Source organism: Tachypleus tridentatus, chromosome 13 (genome assembly GCF_004210375.1).
Source record: "Tachypleus tridentatus isolate NWPU-2018 chromosome 13, ASM421037v1, whole genome shotgun sequence".
NCBI lineage: Eukaryota > Metazoa > Arthropoda > Merostomata > Xiphosura > Limulidae > Tachypleus > Tachypleus tridentatus.
In genome coordinates this window covers 164,970,904-164,997,536 of record NC_134837.1, presented here as the reverse complement: position 1 = coordinate 164,997,536, position 26,633 = coordinate 164,970,904, and the positions used below count along the sequence as shown (strand labels likewise).

Here is a 26,633-nt window from a genome sequence, read left to right as displayed (position 1 = left end):
ATAATGAAATTGACTGTAACATTATAACACCCCCACAGCTGAAAGGGGGAGCATGTTTGGTGTGACGAGAATTTGAACCTGCGACCCTTGGATTACGAGTCAAGTGCCTTAACCACCTGGCCATGCCAGGCCAATTCTTATTACTTAAATGCACATTTTTTACAATATTGGCTGAAGTGTTTGCTGAAGAATAACTAAGAGTAGAAACATGATGTACCAATTAAAATAACTGGCTTAGCCATATCTTCCTCTATGTACTTTTACTTTCTGAAAAATAAACCTTTGGCAATTTTCAAAATACACCCTTACCAGAATTTGTAGAACAGGTTTATCCACACTTTCTCGATTATTCAATATCCTCTGTTAAAAAATTTAAAAGATCAGTTAGAATACTGTCTTCTGGATGGTTTGATTGTTTACAAGTGTTGCAACATACTTATTGAAAATAATTTTTTGACACACATTGACATAAAGAGTAATCAAACTATAAATTTATAAAGTAAGCCAGAACATACAGTCCCCATACATACAGATTTGAGAATGTGCATCAAAACAGTCAAAATCTCTTATTCCAATTTACTGATTATTTTCATGGCATTAATCACTTTAAGCATAATTTTAATTGAATATTCTACAGAACAATGATTGACGTAATTGTTACTCATAGTTTATCACCTACATTAACTTAATTACTCAACTATAGTTGTATTTATTTTGCTTAAAATAAACAACAATGTGGTATTAAAGTACTATTTTATTTATGTATTACCTGCTAATTATATAAGCAGTATTACATTAATTAGGGCATGCAAGTAGCAATGAAGGAAGGATTCCATCTCTCCCTCAAAGTACAAATAATATTTAGATAGCTGAATGTTTATATCTGATATGAAAAACAACGAGAAATACATTTTCTTTTCTCACCTCTTTTTGTTATTCATTAAATAACCATTATAATGTAAATGGAAAATATTTATATCATTGTTTCTTTCTCTCAATCTAAGTTCTCTTTGTTTGGCACACAATTCCACACTATACATACACAACGATTATGATGCAAGTAATCACTTCTTGTGTTTTTTTGGTTTTTTTGCACATTGCAACTACAGATTTTAATTTAGATTTATTCTCAGTAAAGTAATATTTTTTGCAACAATATTCAAATATTATTTATAAAATTATCCTTCCATTTTCTTGTCAACAATACAAAGGATCTCCAAGAAACATTTTATAAAAATATTTTGGTATCATCTCAGTTATATACTTAAAATTGATGTAGCAAAATATATCTCTTATTCTAAAACTCCTATATAGTATACTATTATGCTTAACACTTTCTATGTGATATATATTTCTGGCGTAGCTGTACAAGTTTGAATTAATACAGCATTTAAATGACCATCCTCATAATGTTTTCACTATCACTGAGTCTTAAGCCAATCCTCAACAACACCTCAGAATTATGGTATATAAAAAGTGTTATGTTGGCTTTCTCAGTTCTTGTTTCATTGCACATCTAGAGTGACAGCCAGAGTTGAGAGAAACATTTCAGACCTCTGAGCTACTTCTGATTCTAGATTGCTTATTCATTCCATCTTTACCCCCCCCCTTACTATAACAACAGTCAACACACTCAAACTCAAGAAGTCTTTTCCTTCAATCTACATGGTTGTGAGTGAAGAAATAGTTAACATGGCAAAGTTGTATTCAAGGAAGTTATAAAAAATATCAGAGTAATTCAAGCTAATGAAACATGTTAAACTGTAGAAAGTTTCAGTAATTTTTTAGTATTATTTGCATCATTTTCTATGGAATTTACCACCAGGAATCAAATTAAAGAATCATTAATAAAGTTGGTTTATAAAGTATCCTGACATCTGATCATTCAGTGGACTGCATGACTTTATTTGATTAGCACTTTAAGGTTGAGAAAAATAAATGAATTAATTAATTTATATTTTATGGTAACTTCCAAGCATTTCAAAATAGTTGCACTTTTAATTTATCCACTGCTTACTGTAATTGTTACATCAGTGAGGCTGAGACTCTGATTCATCAAGTGAATGCTTTATATGAGTTAATTTCTTAGAAAACATATCTAGGAAACTAATAGGAATAATAACAATACACAGACACATGTAAATTGGAAATGTATTTCATTTAAATCACAATACTTAACTTTCATGATCTGAGAGTAAGTAGGTGATAGGACCCTAAGAATTAAGCACTGAAATTAAAATGAGCCCAATTTATATAAAAAAACCTTTTCTAGGTCTTTTTATTTTGTCAACAAAAGTATCAATAGCATCACCAAAATTAACTTGCTAACTCACTTTCAATACTTAAAACTGTTACATAGCTAATATATTCTGTCTCATTGTGCTTCTCAGGTTATTCTTGACCAGTTTCATTTTACTGAAGGATTTCTGAGCTGAAGCAACAGTCAATGGCAATGTTCTATCAAAACTACATGCAAAGCATTGCATATGTTAGGAAATGAATCCTCCATACTCAGAAATGTGATTTTGTTAAGAAGACAGTGACACTTCATTCAGATTTGGTGTTTCGATTGTCTTTACAAACAAAACTTTATCTGGTACCTCTTCTTGGTCACCTTGGTGTTCTGCTACATATGTCATGCAATCATTACTAATGACCTTATTAGTTTTATCAAATAAGACCAAAGAAATTCACTATTTTATAAATCTGAAATGTTGCCTAATACTCCTGATTTATACCTTCACATTCATTATCAGTAACCTTTCAGAATAATTTCTTGTTGAGCTTATTTTTTCCCATTGCATCTTGAAATTCATTTTTTGAAAAATATGACAGACAGTAAACCTACAGATACTTTCCCTGATGTTCTCACCATAGTTACATGTTCATGAAGAAGTAGGTCATGATGAGGCAAATGTTCAATTAACCCATCAAAATTATCAACATCACCTGTTCTGTTTCACTCATCATCAAAAGAGGAGTACTCTTTCTTCCATGATTTTATATATATAATGACACCAAAGACCTTCTGGATGAAAATTCTCCATTTCTGACTGACTGTTTTGCATTAACTGACCATCAACATCAGAGTTGTTTGCCAAACATCCTTCCAACTAATGCCATTAAATATAACATTACAATTAAAGACAAAATTAACTACTTTAGTCTGAAAATAAAGTTGTTATAAAATACTTTAAAACATTTGATTCTTAAACAATTATGCTTAATAATTTGTAAACAGATTACTGGTATTTAGTATTATTTATTCCCACATTACAAATAGAATGGAGTTAAGATAGTGAAGAAGTCAAGCATTTACAATTTATTAGGTGTGATGGGGACAATAAGGGAGTTTTATGTGGGAACTCAAGGCTGGAGTGTACTTCTAATAAAACTAGCAATAAAGATATGATGTGCAATTTGTTTGTAGTGTTTAAATGTTGGAGGAGAAGTTGGAGACTATCCTGTTTCAAGTAGAGGCAACAGATAGAGAGATGTGTAGACTGTGAAAGATGTTAGCAGGATTCCAAGAGGAAGTTAAGTTTTACATTATTCCACCTGTTAATGTAGTCATAATTACTGATAATTTTAATTACAAGCATGTAGATTGGGAAATGTGAGAATCAAACCATGAGGAAAAAACATTTTTGAAAACTGTTCAAGATGGTTTTCTTCACCAATCCAACAAGAAATAGTTATAATTTAGATCTGTTGTTAACTTCTAATATATAAAGGGTTGAGAGAGCAGAAACTAAGTAACATCTGAGTGAAAGTGATAATTTTTTCTATTAAGTTTGATGTCTTTCTGCAAATAAAGTTCATGGATAATGATATTTCAGTTACAACTTTCCAGAATTTAAATGTTCAAGGGGTGTCACAAAAATGTGTTTGTTGTGAATTGGGTAGCAGAGTAATCGGGAGACACTGATAAAATGTGAAAAATACTTGAGGATAAATATTTAGATATTCTTTACAGAAAGAAAAGGGTGGCTTCAAGTGAAATAAAGTTGACTCCTAAAGGGTGTAGGAGACAAAAGTGAAGAAAAGCATAACAAATGTAAGAAATTTACATTTCCTGCTAAGATAACAGATTTAAAGGATCAAGAAAGTTGATTTTCATAAAATTAGAACATCAAACAATGTATATGAAAGATGGTTAGCTGAAAATGTTAAAATTAATAGTAAGAAGTTCTTCAAATACATTAAGGGTAAACAAAATGTTAGGATGTTTGAAAGATAAATAAGGAAGGCTTATATCTGATGATTATAAGATGGCTAAATTATTAAATTATGTTTTTTCCTTTACTTTTTACTAATAAGTATTTAAACAGTATTCCTCCTCTTAAATAGTTGGTAGCTAGAAACAAGTTGATTGCATTATTTCTGAGTTTGTTAAGAAAAAACTGGGAAGTTTGAAGAACAATAAAGCTCCATGGACCAGATAATATTTTCCCAAGAGTTTACAAAGGAGGTTAATGACTGAATACATAAGCCACTTCCTACTATTTTTTGCAAACCATTGCATATTGAGCAGATGCCAAAGGATTGGAAATTGACTAATGTTACTATTTACAAGCAGGTGTTAAAAACTGTCCCAGTAATTATAGGCCTCTTAGTCTTACATTAGTTGTGGGAAAACTTTTTGAAAGTTAATAAAAGAAGCTTTGCAAAATCATTAACAAAGTTTAGAATTTTATTGAACAAGTAAAGGTTTCACTAAAATGTTTCACCTTACTTTACAAATATTTTGACATTCTTTGAAAAAGTAGACTTCTGATGTAGATGAGAGTAAGTATGTAGATTTGGTGACTGTGATTTTCAGAAAGCAGTGAGGGGTAAGTAACTAACCTGAATGGAAGAGATGATGGATGGAAGGAGAGAGAAGGTTGTTATAAATGGAGTTCAGTCAAACTGGATTAATGTCTCAAGTGTGATACCTCAAAACTCAGTCTTGGAACTTTTGCTCTTTTTTATTTATATCAATGACATATATGAAGGAATGGTCAATAAATTACTTAAATTAGGTGATGACATTAAGTTCTTGATTGTTGCTAGCTGTGAGGAAATGCTGCTGTTTTACAAAAGGATTTAGATCATTTTGTCCATTGGACAAATAAATAGCAGATGGGTTTAATTACACTATATAACAATTTTTTTGAAAAAATTTGGTTCCTGAAAAGTTTTTGCTGTTTGTGACAGGTATCTGGTGGATATGCACAAATATAGTTTTGGTTTTGCTTCATCATGTAGGAACTCTGGGAAATAGACAGTTAACTGTTTACCGGCAATAACATATTTAATTGCATTTATGTTTCTAATACACTATTAAGTTCAACATAATTAAAAGTGTTTTGCTCCTAATTTTCATTTGTATTCAATGTCCAGTGCATCATGTATCAGTGTCCAACAGTAGTCAGCAAGCATTGACAGATTCCAGTTGCCCTGATATCGTTGTTCCATTATAACAATGTTCTGGTGAAACCTTTCACCGTGTTCATCACTGACAGCACTGAGATTTGCGGGGAAGAAATCCAAGTGTAAGTAGAGGAAATAAATCTTGAGTGACATGTTGCACTTCATTGTTTTATATGCTTTGAGAAGTTTGTCTACCAGCTGAATGTAATGTGGGGCTCTGTAGCTACCAAGAAAATTGTCAACAACATCTCTGAAAGCTTTCCAAGCAATCTTTTCTGGCCCAACTAACAGATCTTCGAACCCCTTGTCACTCATAACATGTCTGATCTGAAGGCCAACAAAAATGCCCACTTTGATCTTGGGAACATCTGTTTTAAATAATGAAAATCTTCGCTTTCTTTGTTCATTGCCTTCACGAAATTCTTCATAAGTCCCAATTTTACGTGAAGAGGAGGCATAAAAATCTTTGCCAGGTCAACAAGCGGTTCGTGTACCACATTTTTCTGTCCTGAAACTAATTTTTTATGGAGTGGCCAGCTCTGTCTAGAATAATGTGACTCTTTGGCACGACTGTCCCATTCACAGATGAAACAACAGTACTTTGTATAGCCAAGCTGCAGTCCCAGTAACAGAGCAACAACTTTCAGATCTCCACAGATATTCCAGTTGCACTTGCTGTACTGGATGTGCTTCAGCAACATTTCCATGTTCTCATAAGTTTCTTTCATGTGTGCTGCATAGTCAACAGGTATTGAAGGGTGAACGTTGTCATTGTGTAACAGAACGGCTTTGAGGCTTAACACTGATGAATCAATAAAGAGACACTACTCTTGAAAGTCATGGTCACAACCCAAAGCAAAGAACAATCCTTCAATGTCAACACAGAAACAGAGACTGTCAACTTGTGCAAAGAATTTGGTTATACCACCTTGGCAGTTTCAAAAACAGAAATTTTCATACCTGGTGACAGCAAACACCATTCCTGCAGTTTGGAACCCAGCAATTTGGCTTTTGCTATTGACAGAGCCAAATCTCTGACCAGATCATTTAATTCTGACTGTGTTGAGATGTGAATCGCCTGAGACGCATGGTTCAAAATCCAAATCAATGTCACTGCCAGTTCCCTGCATTGCAGTTTCTTCATCTGGTTCATTTAAGGTCCATTCCTTTGGTGGTTTCTGAATTGGAAGACTGTCATCATGTGGCACAGGTCTCATTGCTGAAGGCAAATTAGGGTATTCAATTGACTTCTTGTTTTTGGCAGAGAAACCAAACACATTAGTCAAACAGAAGTAACAGTCCATAACATGGTCTTTCTGTTCTCGCCATATCATTGGGACAGCAAACGGCATTGTCTTTTGAGTGCCTCTAAGCCAAGCTCTCAGACAGACAGCACATGTCCCACAACAAATGTGAGGTGCCCATTTCTGGTCTTGATCACCAATTTTACAGCCAAAGTACAGATGATATGCTTTCTTCACAAGAGCAATCATTGAGTGTCTCTGATGAAAAAGCAAATATTCACCACAAATATAACAGAATGTATCGCAACTGTTACGACATTCACGAGACATACTGACCAACACCAATCATCCTGTAAAATGTCTTTAACATCTAACTTACTTGTTACAGTGCTACTGAGGCAATACTATATTCTAAAACAATACATACACACTATAAGGTCTATATTAATCCAATGAGCAGCATCTGTGTATGCAAGCCACTTTTATAGCCTACTGAGACAGTGTCAAGCTGGTTCTGGCCTGCCCAGGCATGCCCGGGCTGCATACTTCCACAGAACAGCTTCTAACCTGGCCTGATTTCATGCCTGGACATGCCCAAAATGCACAAAACATTGTTCATTGGTCTCTTACACAAACAAAAATTTTTGGACACAAATATAAGAAAAACATTACAAAATTGAAGATTTCAATGAAGTGGTATATGATGGGCAAATTTAGATGTGAATTTCATGATCAGCAGCCAAAAATCTATAAGGAACACCCAACAGTGTTCAAGAAGCAAAAACTTTGTTGTGCAGTGTTATCATAAATACAAGATAATGTATGTGGGTTATCATAATTAAAATAACCACAATCTTAACAGTGTTATGAAATAAAGGGATCTTGATGTAATGACTGACTAGTTTCTTAAGTCATCTATCTAAACAATGTGCTGTTGCTAGTGGTAGGGCAAATAAGATTTTAGATGGTATCTACAGAAATACTGAATGTAAGTCTAATGAGGGTATAATTGTACAGGTTACTGGTTAGTTCACGTTTGGAGTATTGTGTTCAGTCTTGGGTTTCTTACCCTCGGAAGTCATTTAATTGTCAGAAATAGTAGAAATGGTGCCTAAAATGGAAGGACTGTTATTTGATAAGAGGTTAAGACCACTGAAATTTTTTTTAAAGAATGAGAGAGAGTTCTAATTGAGGTGTTTAAGATTGTTAAGAGAACTGATAGTGTTAATGCATCATCTTTTCTTTCACACTTAATATTTAGAATGGTAGTACTACAGGACATGAACAGAAATGTTGGTAGCATAGAAGTCATCTTCCACTAAAACAGTTTTATTTTTCTAACAAGGCAGTTGGGCCTTGGAATGAGTTGTCTTTTATTGTTGTTGAGGCAAATAATTTAAGTGAGTTAAAATGAATGTTTAATAACTACATGAATGATAAGAGCTTTGAGGTGTTCTTTTATTTAATAGTTGTAGTTAAGTATAGAGGATGGAACCCACCTAGATGTACCAACATGTTCCTTGTTGTTCCTAAACATCATGTTGTCACAGCTTCTGTTTTAATGGACTGGAAAGCAATTAAAAGGTTTTTTACTACAAACTTTTTGCCAAACCCACAAGTTGTTAAGAAAGAGATTTTGAGTATCTGACTAGCTTGTGCAGCAAATAGCCAGCAAGGGAAGCAAAACAATGCACATTTATGAAATCTACAAACTGATCACTTGCATTTCTGAACATCACCATTTGGTCTTTTAACTTGGAAAACTAAAACTGGTATCTACAATCTGGATAAATTTGATTAAGAGGTGACTGAGAGCCAATTCTAATATAATCTTTGGTCTGTTGACAGGAAGCATATGAACATCATGAAGTTCTAAGAGTTCTGAACTAATATCAATTCTTCCAATTTTGTTTCATCTTTAATATCCAAAGCACTAAAAAGTGATTATAGATTTTTATATATAGATTCTGACATTTTCTGTGACCTTCTTCATGCCTACTTGAAACATTGTTCTGGCACACTTAGACTTTAAATCTTCTGCTGTTTGTTTTTTGTTGTTTTTATTTGTCTTTTCTGTGCATGTTTTCTGATGGTCAAATGAAATATAGTTAACCCTGAAATGAATAAAAAATATAAAGTATGGATAGATTTAAATTATTCCTTCATTGTTCAATGGAAAATGTTATAAAAATTATAACATTACTTATTATGTTGGTTTAATAATTCTGATTAGTATTACTAACCTGCTTACTGTAAAGCAGATGAAAGAAAAGTTTATTTTCATGTTTCTTCAATGAGACCTCACCTGTTTAATTCACAGATACTAATCAGTAATTAATCAAGCAAGCATCTGGCATGTTCTTTCCCTACCACAGGAAAACACTGTGTACATGTATCATATATGAACAATTAAGTAATGTTTTAGGTATTAAAGTAACTTTTCAACTTCGTTATTATAATTTACTTAATTGGCTATTCAAGATACATTTAATTTAGTGTGAGAGTCTAGTATGATAATATTTTAATTATGCAACACACTGTCTTAACATGCATCAACTATTACAACTTTTAGTCATAACTTATCATAAAAGTCAACAAACTTTCTTTAAAAAAAATAGTATTTAACTACCCATGGAAATTCAATTAAATAATAACACAATATATATATGTTTTATATTTATTTGATAATTCTACATATATAAAAAATCCTTTTATCAAAACTGCTCTATTCTGCAGCATTACCTGTATGTTAGTAACAGGTGTGACTTGTCATAAACCAAAAATATGGCACTTGTTTCACAACAACAATTACCCAATAGGAAACAATGTGAAAATAGTTGTTCTTGACATATGTTTCAAGACTTTTTTGTTTTAGTTTCATTTTTCATGTATTTCAGTTTATTTTTGCATAATGTTATTTCAGTTGTCTCTACACAATTATTTTGGCATATTGTGGTTAAATGGTTCAGAGATTCCTAAACGTTCTGCATTTATTTCTAATTTCATTAAGTTCTAATGCTAAATGATTTACAACCCATTTTATACACGTATAATAAAGAGCAGGGATGCAGTTTCACTTGAGAGTTTGTAACTGATAGCCCTCTACATTTCTTATCAGACTAATAAGATTTCACACTTCAGAATTACTTGATTGATCTTAAACAACCATTCAATATCAATATTCATGAAGAAAGAAAGTCCATTATTTCTCTTTCTTCTTAATATACGTTTAACAAAACTTTTTAACATAATTTTGGCGGAATACTTCATTAAACAGTGTTACTACTTTTAAAATATATCATAAAACACAATATATGTTTGTTGGACAAGCAAGTACCAATGCATAACGTTATAAAAACAAAACCAGAAGACTTAACTCTTAGCACTCTCGGCTTTATTAAATATAAACAACAGAAAATTTTACATTAATTTATAACCACAGAACTATTAGTCAATAACTGTCTCACATGTACGGATCCTGCAGATAAATGCACAGCCATAGTTTCTTGATTACCAACAAGAAGAAAACAATTAATATTTAAAAATACGTATATGAAAATTGAAGTTTACGTAATTCTCAAGCTGCTCTTTCACAGGCTTATTTTAATGTCTTCCATTGACATACCTAATAGTTTCATAAAAGCAGGTAGCGCTTGGAAAAATGAAGTAAACAAAATATTGTCAGAAATGAATCTTTTCTTATTAAATAAGAAAGAAATACCTCAAATATAAATCAACAAAATTATTTATTTTTATTGTCAGTTTTATAAAACCTTTACAAAGTAAAAATAGCGAACTAATTGCAATCTATATTTGTGTGCGCTTGTGTATTTTTCTTATAGCAAAGCCACAACGCTGTATCGGCTGTGTCCACCGAGGGGATTCAAACTCTTGATTTTAGCGTTGTAATTCCAAAGACTTACTGCTATTCCAGCTGGGGACATTTCGATCTTTAAACATTGTCTGTAATAAAAGCATGCTGTTTCAAATTAAGTTGGCAAATTTTATAAGTTTAAATCCATTTAGATTTTAGACCTTCATAAAATATGTCGTTGATCCAAAGATTCTTGGTACAGAGTAGGTCGAACAGAAGAAAGAGTTTAAAATCAAAACTTCACACAAGTGGTTTTTACTTTGGTTGTTTATTTATTGTTTATTTGCTGAAATAATCCATAAGAACTCTCTCAAAAAGTAAAGGTTAGACGTGGTTAAGGGGCTCGAAAAGGAATGGTAGAACACAATAAAATAACTATGGTGATAAATGACATTCTACTGATGATGAAAATGTGTCTCTGAATCTCGCATTTAACAAAGACTAACTGTCTTTGCATTCATTACCACATTATGTTGATAATAAAGCAGGCATGGATAAGTCAAACAAGATTAGGGGAGATATCCAAGAGGACCCTTTTGGAAAAGTACATAGTTTTGTTATTTTTATGGCACACTTGTAAGTTTCTAGTTTTTCCAAGTAAAGTTCATAGTCCAATCCGAAAGTGATGCTGACCTTTAAAGGAACTGCTTTGGAGAATCTAAAACAATTCATGGGGCTTTTGAATTTCCTAAAAGTTAATGCATGGACCAAGAACAACTATTTTTCTAGGGTAAAGTAGTTAGAAAGTTACATTACTTACTTGACCTAATGGAAAATAAAGAAGTCTATTAGGATGAGTTCAAAACTTGAAAGTGAACTTCTCAAGAAATCCTGACTGAAAGCAAAGATAAGCTGTACTGCTTCCATTTAAGAACATATATTAGTAACAAATTACACACAAGGCATTTTTGTTTATTGTTTTTATTGATATGTTGTCATATTAGCCTTTTTGGCATCAGAGAAAACCTTGTCTTTGAGGGAAGACATTTCTAAAGTTACTGAAAGGGGAAACCAAACAGCTTTATCTCTAATAGTTCTTAATCCATCTAAACTTGCTTCAAATGTACCAGCATCTCATAAAGCTCATGATCAACACTTACTCAACTGATACAACCAGATGTTGCAGTACATCTGCATGTTTTCCAAAGGATAAACAGGAGTTTTCAGAGCCAGTTACAATAGCTGCACTGTCACCACAACAGGATAGTTGATTGATATGATACTAAGAACTACAGAGATGAATAATTTGCAAAAGTTGTACGTAACGTTTTTCAGATCTGCTAATATTATATATCTGTACATTGGTTAAGGGCTTTATTATTTCATGTGCAATATCGTGTAAAATTGTTAGGACAAAGTAAAAAATAGATTTCAGGCTACTTTCAAAGAACAGTGGGAGATTTATCAAATATAGATGAAACATTAAAATTTTATTAATTCTCATATTTAGTACAACAGAAACTCAGTATTCAGCAAACGGTTAATATTTTGTGTGTCCTTCTTTTGCTTTAATAACTGCATAAGGTTTTTAATGCATTGTTGCAATATATTTAATCAAAATTTCCTTTGGAATTTTATTCCAAATGTTTCTAATACAGTCACATAAAGCTCATTTAAAAGTAACTTTTGATTTGTAAAATTTTGATCTATCAAATCCTAGATCTGCTCATTTGGGTTGAGTTCGGTGCTTTGTGTGAGCTATTACATGACTTGCATTACTCCAACAGCTTTCTCTTAGCGAAGTAATTTCTACGTAGGTTGGCTGAATGTTTAGGGTCATTCTGTTATTGTTAATAGAATGCTTTAGCAGTAATTTACAAGGTACTGGGTATATCATGATAAATCAGTATCTGATGGTACTTGCGCTGGTCCATTATTGCATTTATTTTGGAAATATCTCCTGTTGCCTCAGCAGAAAAACGCCCCAAACCATCACACTGCCTCCTCCACGTTTCATGGTAGGTACTATGCATTAAAGTAAGTATCTTCCACCTTTCATGGTAGGTGCTATGCATTGAAGTAAGTATCTTCCACCTTTCTTCCGTCGAACGTATAACCTACTCTTTGAACCAAATATTTTAAACTTGTACTCATCCGTCCACAACACCAGTTCCTAATCAACAGTCCAGGTTTTGTGCTTTATAGGAAATTTCAGTCTCTTGACAATTTGAAGATCGAAGTAAATATTTTCTAACTGCTGCACGACCAAATATTCCCTTATCGTTTAATTTTCTTGATAATGTAATTCTGGACATATTTCTGTCGTTTATTGCTTGAGATCAGTGTTAGTATCTCTTCTATCCCATCGGCTCTATAACGAAAATATTTAACATCAGAATCATTAAGTTCACGTGTTTTGCCTTTTCATTTTCTATTTTTAAATTAACTGTCTCGGCTTCACGATCTAAAGTGCAGTTGACAGTGTTTAGGGAGCATTTTAAGTGTGCAGCAATTTGTCAGAGAGTCCAGTCAGTATCATATAAACCTCTATGGAAATTCTATGCTTTGCTGACAATTCTCTACATTTAAGGGCAGGACATGACAACAAAGCTTAACTTAAAGTGTTAAACTCTTTTTTTATCAAGGTTTATTTGTGGAGTGCTATTAAATTGATTACTTGTAGCATATACCGATATCACTTACTAGTTCCTTGCTGGCTTCTTTCTATATGGTCAAAACACTGCAAGTGACACCCTGATAGTTATTTCAGACTCTAAATTTGGTCAGTGTTCATTCAATCAAAATTCTTATGACATGCACTTGGTACAAGCATATAAGAATTCTTAAAAATGATAAGTATTCTCACCCTGGCTTATTAAGTTGTCAACAGAGATCAGTGAAGCATTACCATGTTGTTGAAATTTAAATTCTGAAATGGCTTGGAAGAGTTAACCCCATGAAATAGAAAGAATGAAAAAATAACCTCTTGTCCTAACACTTTTGCACATTACTGCAAGAAAAAGAATTGTTCTTAGCATAGTGTAGCTTCTTACACAAGTTGTACTTGAAAGTAAATTTAGAGTATATTCATAGCAATGTTGTTTTTTTCTGTCAGGTTATGTGGAGATAAACATTCTCGTTGTGAACCAGTGTCGTTACAGGACACAGGTTTACAAATTTAAAACTAATATATTTGTTTTTCGCATATAAATTTTTGTGTGTAAGTAATTGGTTGTCCAGAAATAAATGTCGGAATTCTCATGATGACATTTAGAAGCTGAATATTTAGTAACTTATCGTTGGTTGGTTGGTTTAATCCAACGTTTGGCGTTTACAAGGCATCTTAATTGTTTGCTGTTTTAACTTTACTCAGAGTAGGTTTCATAACTCTCAGGACAGCATGTACAAGAAGGACTTTCATCTGATTTTCCTCTACGACTTCAAACATGGTTGATTGGTAGGTTGATTTAGTGTTTTATGGCACAAAGCAACTAGACTATCTGAGCCAAACTTCCGGTAAAAACATGGACGAAAAGCTACCAAAACTACACAAAACATCAACCAGGCATTCAATTCGGTAATGGATCTGTTTCTGAACCTACAATTCAGCGTTGGTTCCAAAGGATTCTACATGGAGATGAATGTCTGTTTGTGTTAGAACCCACCCCGTTTTACTTTACATCTTACTGCCACCACGGCCAATTATATTCAGGATTTTGTTCCTGAATATTTGAATAGTGATGTACATAACTCTGATTTTTAGTCTCTTTAAACCATATATGTTATTCTTGAACATTCTGAACAATAATGTGCATTTTTCATTTCCTTAAACAACACGCCCCAATTACAAATCAAATGATACGAAAATACAAAACTGAAGACAATCATTTAATAATTACACTTTATATCGTGTTTGTTATGATGTGTACAACACACTTATGAGGTTGAACATTAAAATGGAATCCTTCTCTTTGAAACGATAACAAAACACAGATATCAATTATCAACACATTTTTTCTTAAAAATTAAGGAAATTCTTGTCTCTATAAATTTACCCAGTAATTTGACATTAATAGCTTCACTATAATATGAAAAAATGTCCCGCTTCTGACAAATCATAAATTCGGAGACATTTTGAAATGTCATATAATTGCTTACCCCACTTATTAGATATAGTATGTTCTCACTAATAATGCTCACCTTTTCACTTGATTACAGAGCTATAATATTTAATGTGGTGTCTCAACATCATATCGACTTATAAGTACAATACCTCAAATTCGTGGAATTCTGTTCCCCCATTGGCTCAGCGATACGTTTGTGGACTTGCAACACTACAAATCGGGTTTCGATACCCGTGATGGGCAGAGAACAGATAACCCATTGTAACGGCTTTGTACATAATTCCAAGACTAACGAACAAACAAACAAACAATCACTGAATTCTATGTTGTATCTTTTCAACCTGAAATACTCACTGGAGAAACATTCGACATCGGGAGTGTACGGTAAGTGATAAATACGTTTAAAAAATTAGATATACAAAAAGAAAACAGTCAATAAACACCACTGTCTTTGTTTACTTGTTTGTAGTTAAGCGCAAAGCTACCGTATACTTTTTTCTGTGCCGTGCCGATTCGGTTATTGAAACATGGTTTCTAGCATTATAAGTCCTCGGACTTACTACTGGCCCGGCATGGCAAGGTGAGTTAAGGCGTTCGACTCGTAATCTGAAGGTCGCGGGTTTGAATCCCCGTCACACCAAACATGCTCGCTCTTTCAGCCGTGGGGATGTTATAATGTATCGATCAGTCCCACTATTCGTTGGTAATAGAATATCCTCAGAATTGGCGGTGGGTCGTGATGACTAGCTGCCTGCCCACTAGTCTTTCACTGCTCAATTAGGAATGGTTAGCGCATATAGCCCTCGTGTAGCTTTGCGCGAAATTCAAGAACAAACAAAGAAACTCACTTTTCTTAGTCCTATACCTTTGATGAGGATTGACGTTGAATTCATTAATATACACGAAAATTTTAATATTAAAACTACATATAGAAAACTTGAATAGTAATTACTTTACCTAAAGTTATCAAGTAAGATAATTGACATAGTGCTTGTTAATACTATAGAGATCAAACTACTTTATGTTTGTAATTGAACACAAAGCTCCATAGTGGGCTACCTATGCTCTGCCCACCACGGGTTGCAAAACCCAGTTTCTAGAGTCGTAAGACCGCAAACATGCCACTGGGAGTCAAAATACTTTATAGTCTCCCATAACTTCTAATATCTTAAAAAAATCACGATTTTAGCACGAATAAATCCATCATACTGATAGTTTATTCGCAGTCACTAACATTTAACATGGACAAATAAATACCTTCAAACATACAAAAATACAAAACATTATTCCTTAGTTATCTATAGCTTAATAATGAAAACTTTCATGGACACAAGAAGTATATCGAAAGTCCTTTTTGATAAATAATATCTTACAATAATTATTATTATTTCATGACTGCATTTCGAATTCGGACTGCTATAGCATATATATATATTTCGTCAAAAAACAACATACTTATGTCGACAAACACCATAATTTTGTTTACAATTATTCTGACAATTGTGACTCGTTATCGATAACCTAAGAAAAACAAAAAGAGCATGTACTAGAGCATTGTTTTCCCGTTGGTCCCTTCATCCCACATACCTTTGAACTTTGGCAATGACATCATTGTTATGTCTATGGCTACGACCTTGAGTACAAAACTTCCACGAAATTTTAATGATTTAAAAACTCCTTTTGAATTTTTTAACAGAAAAATCATGTCGAGAGAAAAGAAAGAAGAATGAAAACCAGAATTTTAGTGTTACATGAAACTTATGCGGTTGTAATATACATTTAATTTTTAGTTTAGTTACAAAATATAGTTCTATAGTTTTCACAAAAACTTCTGTGGTGTAGCTTTATATGTAATAAGTAGAAACAAAAATGAACAAACACGAAAACTGTGCTTTTAAATAGACATACTAAATGGCAATATCTTTAACATAGTTTTGATAAAGAATAAAACAAAATTGAAAACTACTCAGCTTTTATCATAAATTACTTGACACTATACACTATTTAAATATGTTTAGAAATTAACACTCTAGTGATCAAAGTACGTTCTGTTCTGGGAGTCAGTGGGCGACCTGAAAGGATCACGTTCTCAACAGACCTCTTTCTCCATCCACGACTCTTTTTAATATTCTAACAAATGTTGCAGATGTTATTCTTGAATCTTGTTTATGCGATGAATTACATTTTGTAAACACTGAATTTTCTTCACTTGTTCAGGGTCATGTAGTATTTGTAACATTTAGTGCAATTTTCATCTTTCGTTAATTTGATCACATACTCTCACAAACAATTTTTATTAAAGTATATCGTTTTATCTGAAGATATATGTTAGCCAACAGTTGAGAAGTAAAACGTCACTTGCTTTACATGGTATAGCTACCAACTCGTATTTGACCTTTAAAATACACAGGTGGTGTCTAAATCTGAGTGATAAATTCAGTGTAGGTGATTTTGTTCTTATCATAGGAATTAAGTGTGAAAAAATACTTAACTCTATCCCCATCATCATGTACAATGTAACGATCTATTTCTGTTAAATAAGGAATTTTCATGTAGACTTTTCAAAGTAGCAGAACAATCTGAGTCTGTCTTTTATCGGTTTAATGTTTGAATATTTATGCAAGAATGTAGAATTTGTGTATTTTGGTACTCTCTAGGCTGTAGTTGTTAATGAACTTTGACTTGTTTGTAGCTGTTTGATAGCTGTGTTTGCAACATTTGTCCATACGAATCATGTATTTTTAATTACTGGTATGCTATATTGTTTATACATTTTAATTATGTTTTCTGTTGTTGCTTTTGCATTTCGATCTGTTAATCGTTTGAACACAGTTTGCTTATAGTCGTACTTTGTGTATTAGTTCTGTTAATTTCTGTTTTATTATTCTGAGTTAATTTAGAATCATAGGTTATTCCTAAAATTTTCGCTGATGGAAAGCCATAAAGAAAAGCTCCATTGAAATATAATTTCGGTGAATTTCTCAGAGTTGTTTGTAAATTTTGAAAACAGAATTAGTTCTGTTTTAGAAAAGTTAATCTTGATTCTATATCTTTGGCAGTTTTCTATGATTTGATTTCATATCGTTTGCATATTAGTAGATGCTACTGAGGGTGCGACTGAGCTTTTCAAACTGATACATAATCTGCGAATTGAGAAGTTAAACTGAAATTTCGACCATAGACATTCCGTTTTCATACATAATGAAAATAATAGGTCTAACTACCCTCTTCATGAGGGACATCTATCCCAGGAATAAGGAACTCCAAGTAAATGCCCTCATCATTTACTCTACACTTTATATTTTCTAGAAAGTTTGATAACCAGAGAATAGTTCATATTGGTACATCCATTTCTTGTAATAAGTTGTATGGACATAAATGCCTTTTTTGAACTGCAAAATTTGGAAAAGCATAAACCAGCGTTGTAAAACATGCTATAATCAAAGTAAGCAACATTTACTTCAACACACTTTTGTCAACGTGTAACAATGCTGTTTATGCCCCTGCTGTAGAAATCAGAGTTTCTATGGTCACTGAACTCCCTGAAAGATTATTCTGCAGCTGCCTGGTTTTGAAAGCATTTATTGTTCAAAAAAGTTCTCAAAGTGCTTGAAAAAATGAAAATCTGTTGGAAAAAAATCTGGTGAATAATGTGGATGAGGTATAACCTTGATTCCCAATTCGTTAAATTTTTGAAGATTCATTTTTGACAGGTCTCATAACACCGATTTTGTTGATCTTCGGTTAACTCATGCAGAACCAACTTATCCAACTTTTTCGTATCTCTAATCGCACTCAAGTGATTGACAATGCTTGATTTGCTTGTGCCTAGTTTTTGTGCAAGCCCACATACTGTTGTGCGAGGGTCTGTCTCATCTGCTTCCCTTAATGTGTTTTCATGTAAGGATGGCTTCCTTCCACGACCTTCTTGGCTTTCAAAACTTCCATTTCCATGTAAAAACCTTTGGAACCAACGCTAAACTGTACGCTCAGTAACAGACACATGGCCGAATGTCTAGTTGATGTTCCGTGTAGTGTCGGTAGGTTTTCGTCCAAGTTTGAAGTTGTAGAGTAAAACCAGACGAATATCCTTCTTGTACATGCTGTCTTGGAGGTTGTGAAACATATTCTGAGTGGAGTTGAAACAGCATGCAATTAAGACACATTGTAAGCGAAAAACGTTGGATTCAACCAACCAAACAACGATAAATTATTCAATATTCATCTTCTAAATGCCACTGTAAGAATTCCGAAATTTATTTCTGGACAATCTAATAACTTGAACCTTAATTCATTGTGTCATATAGTGTTGAAAGCTTTCCAAATATCGAAGGGCACATCTGTAGGGGCACGTAATTACCAAAATAAAAGCTAAAACGCTTATTACCTAATATACATGAACTAAAGCATAGGTCTAAAATATGTCTAAATTTTATTATGCAAAAAGTTATGATGTGTATTGAAATAATAAATGATAGACTTACTGTTTTTGTTCATTTTCTAAATAACCATTTATCACTAGTAAACACACACAAAACTTGTGAAAGTATGAAAAACATTTACAAGCTGTTCATAGCTTCTTTCAAACAATATCCGTAAGACACTGTTTCACAAATAATACGTAATCAATAATCGCCCTACAGCTAAATGTAATAAACAAATGCTTCACTGGTTACTAATATTGAAAATACCAGAACTTTCAGAATTTTAGGATGAAACACATACAAACTTCTACTTGTCGTTTCTATTGTAAGTTCATAAAACTAAAGAAACTGTATCTGATGTCAAACAATAATACGTAAATAAACAGTTATTGTGAGAACAAGTGATCAAATGTAAAGCTTTCTTCTACAAAACTTTGGAGATACTGAGTTCACCAATACAAAGTAAATCAAGGGTATCTCAATCAAAGGTATGTTCTGAGTTGACCAAGACTATGTGATTTACGAAGTAAATACTGTGTCGCAATGTAGAAGTAGAACAGACTCTGATGAAATATAAGTGAAGTATGAAAGTCTGAAGTACTTCCTATTCAGAGACACAGGTCATCTTGGTTAACAAGATATACAAAATTATAAAAACCATGGGTTTGGTTTTAATTTCGTGCAAAGCTACACAAAAGCTATCTGCGCTAGCCGTCCCTAATTTAGCAGTGTAAGACTAGAGGGAAAGCAGCTAGTTATCACCACCTACCGCCAATACTTGGGCTACTATTTTTACCAACGAAAAGTGGGATTGACCGTCACATTATAACGCCCCCCAGCTTAAATGGCGACTATATTTGGTATGAGAGGAATTTGAACCTGCATCCCTCAGATTACGAGTCAAGCACCTTAACCGCCTAGCCATGCCGGATCTATTTTGCAATAGCTGACAAGCTAGTCCAAGAACAAGGTGATTGAAGTTTGAAGAACAATTTAGTGTTTGTAAAAAATATATATATATCAGTTAATGTAATAATTTTATAATAATTACTATTCACTTTTACAGATGGCTAAATATATGCAATTATATGTACAATGTATTCTAATTACTGAATTTTAAAAGTTCTTTATATAGCGTTTAAATGGTTAATTTATTACTCAGCATAGATTATTATATACTGTGTGCAAAACATTATCAGAGTGTTTCAATCCACTTAGAGCAAAATTAAAGTTCTGCTTATACGTGCAACATCTAAATTTACGGAAACCTTTTATTAAAATAAAAGTTAATTAAGCACATTGTCACTATCTGCATACTTACGATATATTTAAAACAAATGATCACTTTACAAAACTGTAAATATGTTGTGACGCATATCAGTTAAATACAATTTTTGAATTTAATTAAAATGTACATTTCTAAAATGCACTTATCAAAAATGAAACATTATCACTATGTTTATAAGTTCATTGCATAGTCGTACAAAACGTTAACTGTATATTCTCAACATCTGTCGCGTTAATGTACTATTATTCCATACAATGCCCAATGTACAGCACACAGCCAGACTCTGTCAGTCAGCTTAGAACAATTTTTAAATTGAGAAATCGAATTCTTCTTATATATATGAGATGTTGTTATTATTTTAATTATCTCATATATCGAAACATTGTTGCTATATCCTGTACGAAGGTTACAAATCCTTGACAATGGTCAGTTTTGATTTATCCAGCAGCAGTAATAAGTTTGTTTTAAATGAAAGACAGGAAAAAGGCTGTATTTGCGAAAACATTTCCATCATGAGTTATTATACTGAACTGGCAATCAATATCATCACAATTATACACAGAACATACAAACTCTCTAAAATATCTTATCAACACCAATCATCATGTTAGCATCAACCTTCTCAAAAAACAATTTCACATGTGTATGTTACAAGCTTTGCAACTGTTTTTGTTAGGTTAAAAATACATGAGTCATATGATTAGGTTTAATTGCATTGCAATCCGAGTAATAAGTTTTGATACAACTAAAACTAATAAATGAATGACTTTCATTTATCTGTTGATTTTCTATTAAAAGTTCACGAAACATGTAACCTATCTCATAGACCCATGCGATTTCGAACATGTGTCAAAGTTGATCACATGGTCACTTATGCTGTGAGCAAAAGATGATGACATCATTGTCTCAACACGTCATTAATGGCTAGAAAGAAAAAGCTGTCACTTTAAACAATTACTTACTAATATTTAAAATACGAAACTTACGATTTTCTACAAATTATTCACTCTAAACCATATCTTACAAATAAAACTCATAACAGCAGCTACCTTTCTATGTCACTGAAAGCCACTAAATAGACATAAAATTCAAAATCTTGTTTGAGTTCAGTAACAATCTATTTAAACTTTAACACTGCTCTATTCTTAGATAGTCGTCATAGCAAATGTAATGTTTTTCACACATTGAATGTACATATTCAGACATAACGATCCATTTAATGGGGCATCGACACACATGACAAAGGTCACTTCTAAGTTGACAAAGTATATTTCGTAATATGTAGCCGAATATGATAGCTCGGCCATATTTAAAAAGATTTTAATTCTTGTACAAATATCCTGCACCTTTCATCACTAATAATCAGAATGATACAGTTCTACTACATGGAAGAAAGAATGATGAACCAGTCTTTAAACGTAGATATATCATTACATACATTTCTTTGCCTAAAAGTCTAATTTCCGTGATTCTTTAACATAGTAATGTTGTTGACAATAATAAAATGGTGAAAAAGATCAAATCCAGCAGTAAAGAAGGACTTGTAAAACAGAAAAAAACGACAGTTATATTTTTTACCATTATACAACGTGAAGAAATACCTGATTCATCTCACGTCTATCCTATTGGGAACGATCATTACATCACTCTGCCAACTTAAGAGAATAATTTGAGTATTCATATTCAACAATTTAAGAACTTTAGAAAAGGAAAACTATGCCCAACCAAGGAAGGTATCAGTTTTTCTCAATAGAATGGGAGGAATTTAAACAGTAGATCTCAAACATTGGTGTTGCTGTACAGAACAAAACTGAACAATATTTTCATCTAGAAGAATGGAATCGGGTACTCCGTGTTGCATGTATTAATAATATCCCCTCTATATTGTTTACATATTGATTTGATTATCATGGTTTAGATATGTTATCTAATAAGCTTCTCTTTGTTTTATCAAATTCGGAATGGCAGGATTTATGCGCATAGATTCCTTACTTTGGTATTTACTTAAATACTATAATTCATAATGATAGGTAACTAGATAAATAGATTAAACCAGATCTTATTAATACGTGATAAACAAGTGTACCCTAATTTATAATTGAAGACGAAAGAAATTTACAGTCTTATTCAAACACATTATTCTTGTAACACGCTAATTCGTGAGATCAGTGTTGACAAGAGTGAATAAATTTATTGTTCGATTTGTAATTAACCGAAGAGTTACAGTTATCAATGAAACTTTCTCAGATACTATAGAGAAAGACTTTTATCAAAAGCTATAAAATATCATATCTTTGAAAAAGAACAAACAAAATATCTAAAATAAAAATAAGAGTAACAATATGATAACAATAAGAAAAACTCTTTACAAAATATTTTGATTGTTGTTTCTTGCATTAAATAATATTGTTTTCCACATTCAATAAACGCAACATAATTATACTGACTTGTATACTTATTCAAGTAGAATATCATAAATGAAACTTAAGGGAAAAGTAATCAAAGTTTCTTTATTTTAGAAGCTATACAAAAAAATTTTGCCTCCCCCACCAGTGGCTCAGAGGTACGTCTGCGGACTTACAACACTAAAAACCGGGTTTCGATACAGAGCACAGATAGCCCATTGTGTAGCTTTGTGCTTAATACAAAACAACAAAATATTTTAAGTCTGAATTGTCTGCTCCACTCTGAGTATGATTATTTTTATACCCTTGTATTGTACAGATCAAAGGAACTCTGTAATGCTTTTATATTTGTTCATCACATGATTATTCCTTGAGAAGAACAAATATTTATACCAAACGGACAAATAAACCAGAAATTCCGTTTCAGCATCTTTCAAGTTTCTTACGATAAAACATAAGATACTGACAACATAATAACCTTTAACATTTACAAAACTGAAATATGAATGGATTAACTTAGTTTTCATGCGAGATAGTGTACAATACTTGTTCTACTTCTGTTGTAATATAAAAATTTACTAAATTTCACTGCAGTAATATTCTTAAGTTACACTTTCCTAAGTTTTATAATAAAGAATAAAATGTGTCTAAAAAGGAGATAGTTTTGCAATATCTGTTTCATCATCGATGTTTCTTATATTAAACTGGTGTGCATATTGTCACTACAGCATTATTTCTGCTAATGAAAGTTAAAGAATGAATGTTTTTATTGTAGACAAATACCGAAATATTAGAAGGCACCCTTCATACAGCCCGACAAATAATCTAAACAAACGAAAACATACAAGTCTATCATTGATGTAGGACCTAATTTAAATATAATAGTTTTCTTCAAAAGAAGAATAACCTTTATTTTCACCATCTTCTGTCCAAATTCTAATCTGAAATACTTTATGACTATTGGATAATGTGAATGACCCAGCGAAGTAGCAAATATGAAATATTTAAATATTCGGTCATATGACTACGTAAATAAAATAATCGTCATAAACAAAATAAATAGGACACTCACTAAATGATTGGTTTGGAGATGCCGATCGCATGTTAGAACATTCAGAAAATATTCTCCACAAAAAATGCAATCGTAACCCATGGTTTTATCTATTTTTCTTTATTATTTTACACACACACACGTATATATAACAGAACAAAGAACCTTTCTAAGAATGTTCATCAATCACATGTTGGCTAATAACCGAATTCACAGTGTTGGCTGGACATATTGCATATAAACTTTAATACCTTAATAAATTATGTGACATTAATAACTGAGATTGTGTTTTGAATTATATTTTGATTGAGAAAAACAAGTATTACGTTCGTTTCTATAAATAGGACAGGCAAACCAGAAGTTCCATTTCCGTATATTTCAGGCTTCTTAAGACAAAAGAGAATAAAATTCTTTTTTTTTATATTTTGTAAATTCTTCATATTTATAATCCAAACAAGCTGTTCAGTTAGGGTACAATTATTTCATACTGTGCTCACATACAGCAAATGGTCAGATTATGTCAATCGGCTTAGAATAATTTTTAGAATGAAAGATTGGTTCAATTCTAATTTGTAATATTTACGAAGATAATTATACATATAAAATATATGAGATTTCATTATACATTAGGTACTTCTGTAGTAACAGAGCTAGTTGTTTCCAGATAGTGTTGAAAACTCGTTCACAAGTTAGAGTTGACAATCATACTCATTAAAGAGCTTTCAGTTATAAGTCAAGTTATTATTCTTTGCCAATTTCAAATCAGTTATATTTCCTCACGTGGTTTTGAAACTGTTATCGTAACGTGAATTATAATTCACTTACGTTTCATGAAATGTATAAAATCATCATTTACAAATCAGAGTTCTGTAATTCATTATAAAAACTCACTTACCATCATAGAATAATATACTATTTTTAGTATATGTAAATAAAATCTTGCAATTAAGTTATCGTAAATATTGAAACATTTGATAACAAAACTTCAGAATACACTATAATATTATTTACGAAAACTTTCTGAGTTTATAAATGAATGTGAAGCTTAGTATTTTATAGTTAAATTACACATCATGAATATTGGTTTCTGTGTTTAGTCTGTGATTCACACGATTGCCATTTATATATAGCATACAAAGTCATATACACAGTCCCTCTTTTTGAAGATGTAATCATTTAGGCATGAAAAGAAATATCAGTATTGTCTATCTTGCAATTTGGACATTTTTTTTTTATCTGAGAGACAAATTTTCCTAACAGTTTAATAATCTTTGATATGTACAAATAACACTATATGTGTAGTTACCAAGATTAAATTAGCTTTCATACAAGTTAGTGTGTAATCCTTGTTATACTTTTTTTGTTTACGAAATTTAGTGAAGTTCATTGTAGTATCAGAAATTAGTCATATCATACAGTTCTTCTTAAGTTACAATTGTCTAAGTTTTTTTTATCAAAGAATAAAAAATGACAACTAGAGAAGGGAGACATGTTTACCATAGTTTTATGATCAGATATTTCCTGGCGGTAAACTGATGTACGAATTGTCGCGCTAGCATTATTTCTGCTGGCGGAAAGAAAAATAAATTAGAAACTGAGTGTTTGATGACATTCTCGATGTCTCAGGCTAAGTAACAGTAGATTACAAACATTAAGATAATTGGAATTTCCCCCTTGTATAGACCTACAAAAACTTATAGTCAGTCTAAACATACCACGACTTTCTTAATTCTGATGGGGACTTATTTACGGTACTCGAGTTCCAAGTGTCTGCTGACATGTGTGAAAGAGTCAGTTAAAATCGTATAACAATTATTAATTGTATTAAAAATTTAAATGAGGTATATCCATACATATTTTAGGATGATTTGCTGTCAGATAAAAACTGTTTTAAGTATAATAGGTACGATACTGATATTTCTTTGCTTGTTTAAATTATTACACTTTCGAGAAGTTAAGACTATCTATCTAACTTTGCTTACTATAATTCAAAGACATACGCGGTTCCAAAAAGAAACTTAATATAATGAATGCAACAGCTTATTTGAATTGTAAACATGCTGGATTTATGAAACGTGAAAGAAAAGGTATGTATTATATTTTATCATAAGAAACTTGAACGATATTGAAATACAGGGTGTTCGGAAAGACACTGTGCAGTTTTGTAATCATATTTTATTCAGTCTATTTAAAGCCAGCAACTGATAGCGGTGTTTAGAAACAAAATAAGAAGGATACAGGCCTGTATTGATGCCAACGGGGGTCACTTTCAACATTGTTTATAATTGTCATTCATATTTACCTCCTGTATTCTATATTGAAACATGTCTGTTAATAAATATGTAAGTGCACAGTGACTTTCCGAACACCCTGTAGAATTTATGGTTTGTTTATGAGTTTTGCATAAACGATCAGAATACTTATTGTTTTTGATACATTTTCTGTATATTTATACTTAATAGATTTATTTTATTGATACCATCATAACAGTAAACAATTAAACATTCCCTAATGCTTGAGTATGTATGAGCCACACTTTGCAAGTCTTGATTTGTATATTGAAGGCCAGTTTTAAACTGTAAGTAAAATTTACAACTGATTTAGTTTTCAAATGTGTTATATACTTTCTACAATACAGAAAACTTTGATTACTTATTTAAAGTGAATATTAATTATATTATATTATTATAAAATGATTGTAGTAATCATTGATTTTTGTTTTGTTATCAAAACTTTACTCACTTAATTTATGGACTAACAATGTAGTATTGTAAAACATATTTGTTCATTATAGACATGTTTTTTTCTGTAACTGAATTTATATCTAATAATTTAGATATAATAATCTTAAAAGAGTCATGCTTAGTA

At 31.9% G+C, this 26,633-nt stretch overlaps 1 protein-coding gene across 1 annotated transcript in view; it reads right to left on the bottom strand.

The window, feature by feature from the left end:
- LOC143236357 (replication protein A 70 kDa DNA-binding subunit-like) overlaps window positions 1-10,298 on the bottom strand; it is a 53,668-nt gene extending 43,370 nt beyond the window's left edge. Inside the window, exons 1-2 of the mRNA XM_076474627.1 lie at window positions 10,127-10,298; window positions 310-360 (exon numbers count right to left, since the gene is read on the bottom strand). Coding sequence (XP_076330742.1) covers window positions 310-360; window positions 10,127-10,159 — 84 coding nt within the window. The 5' untranslated portion in view covers window positions 10,160-10,298. The remainder of the gene's footprint in view (window positions 1-309; window positions 361-10,126) is intronic.
- Window positions 10,299-26,633: the final 16,335 nt, after the last annotated feature.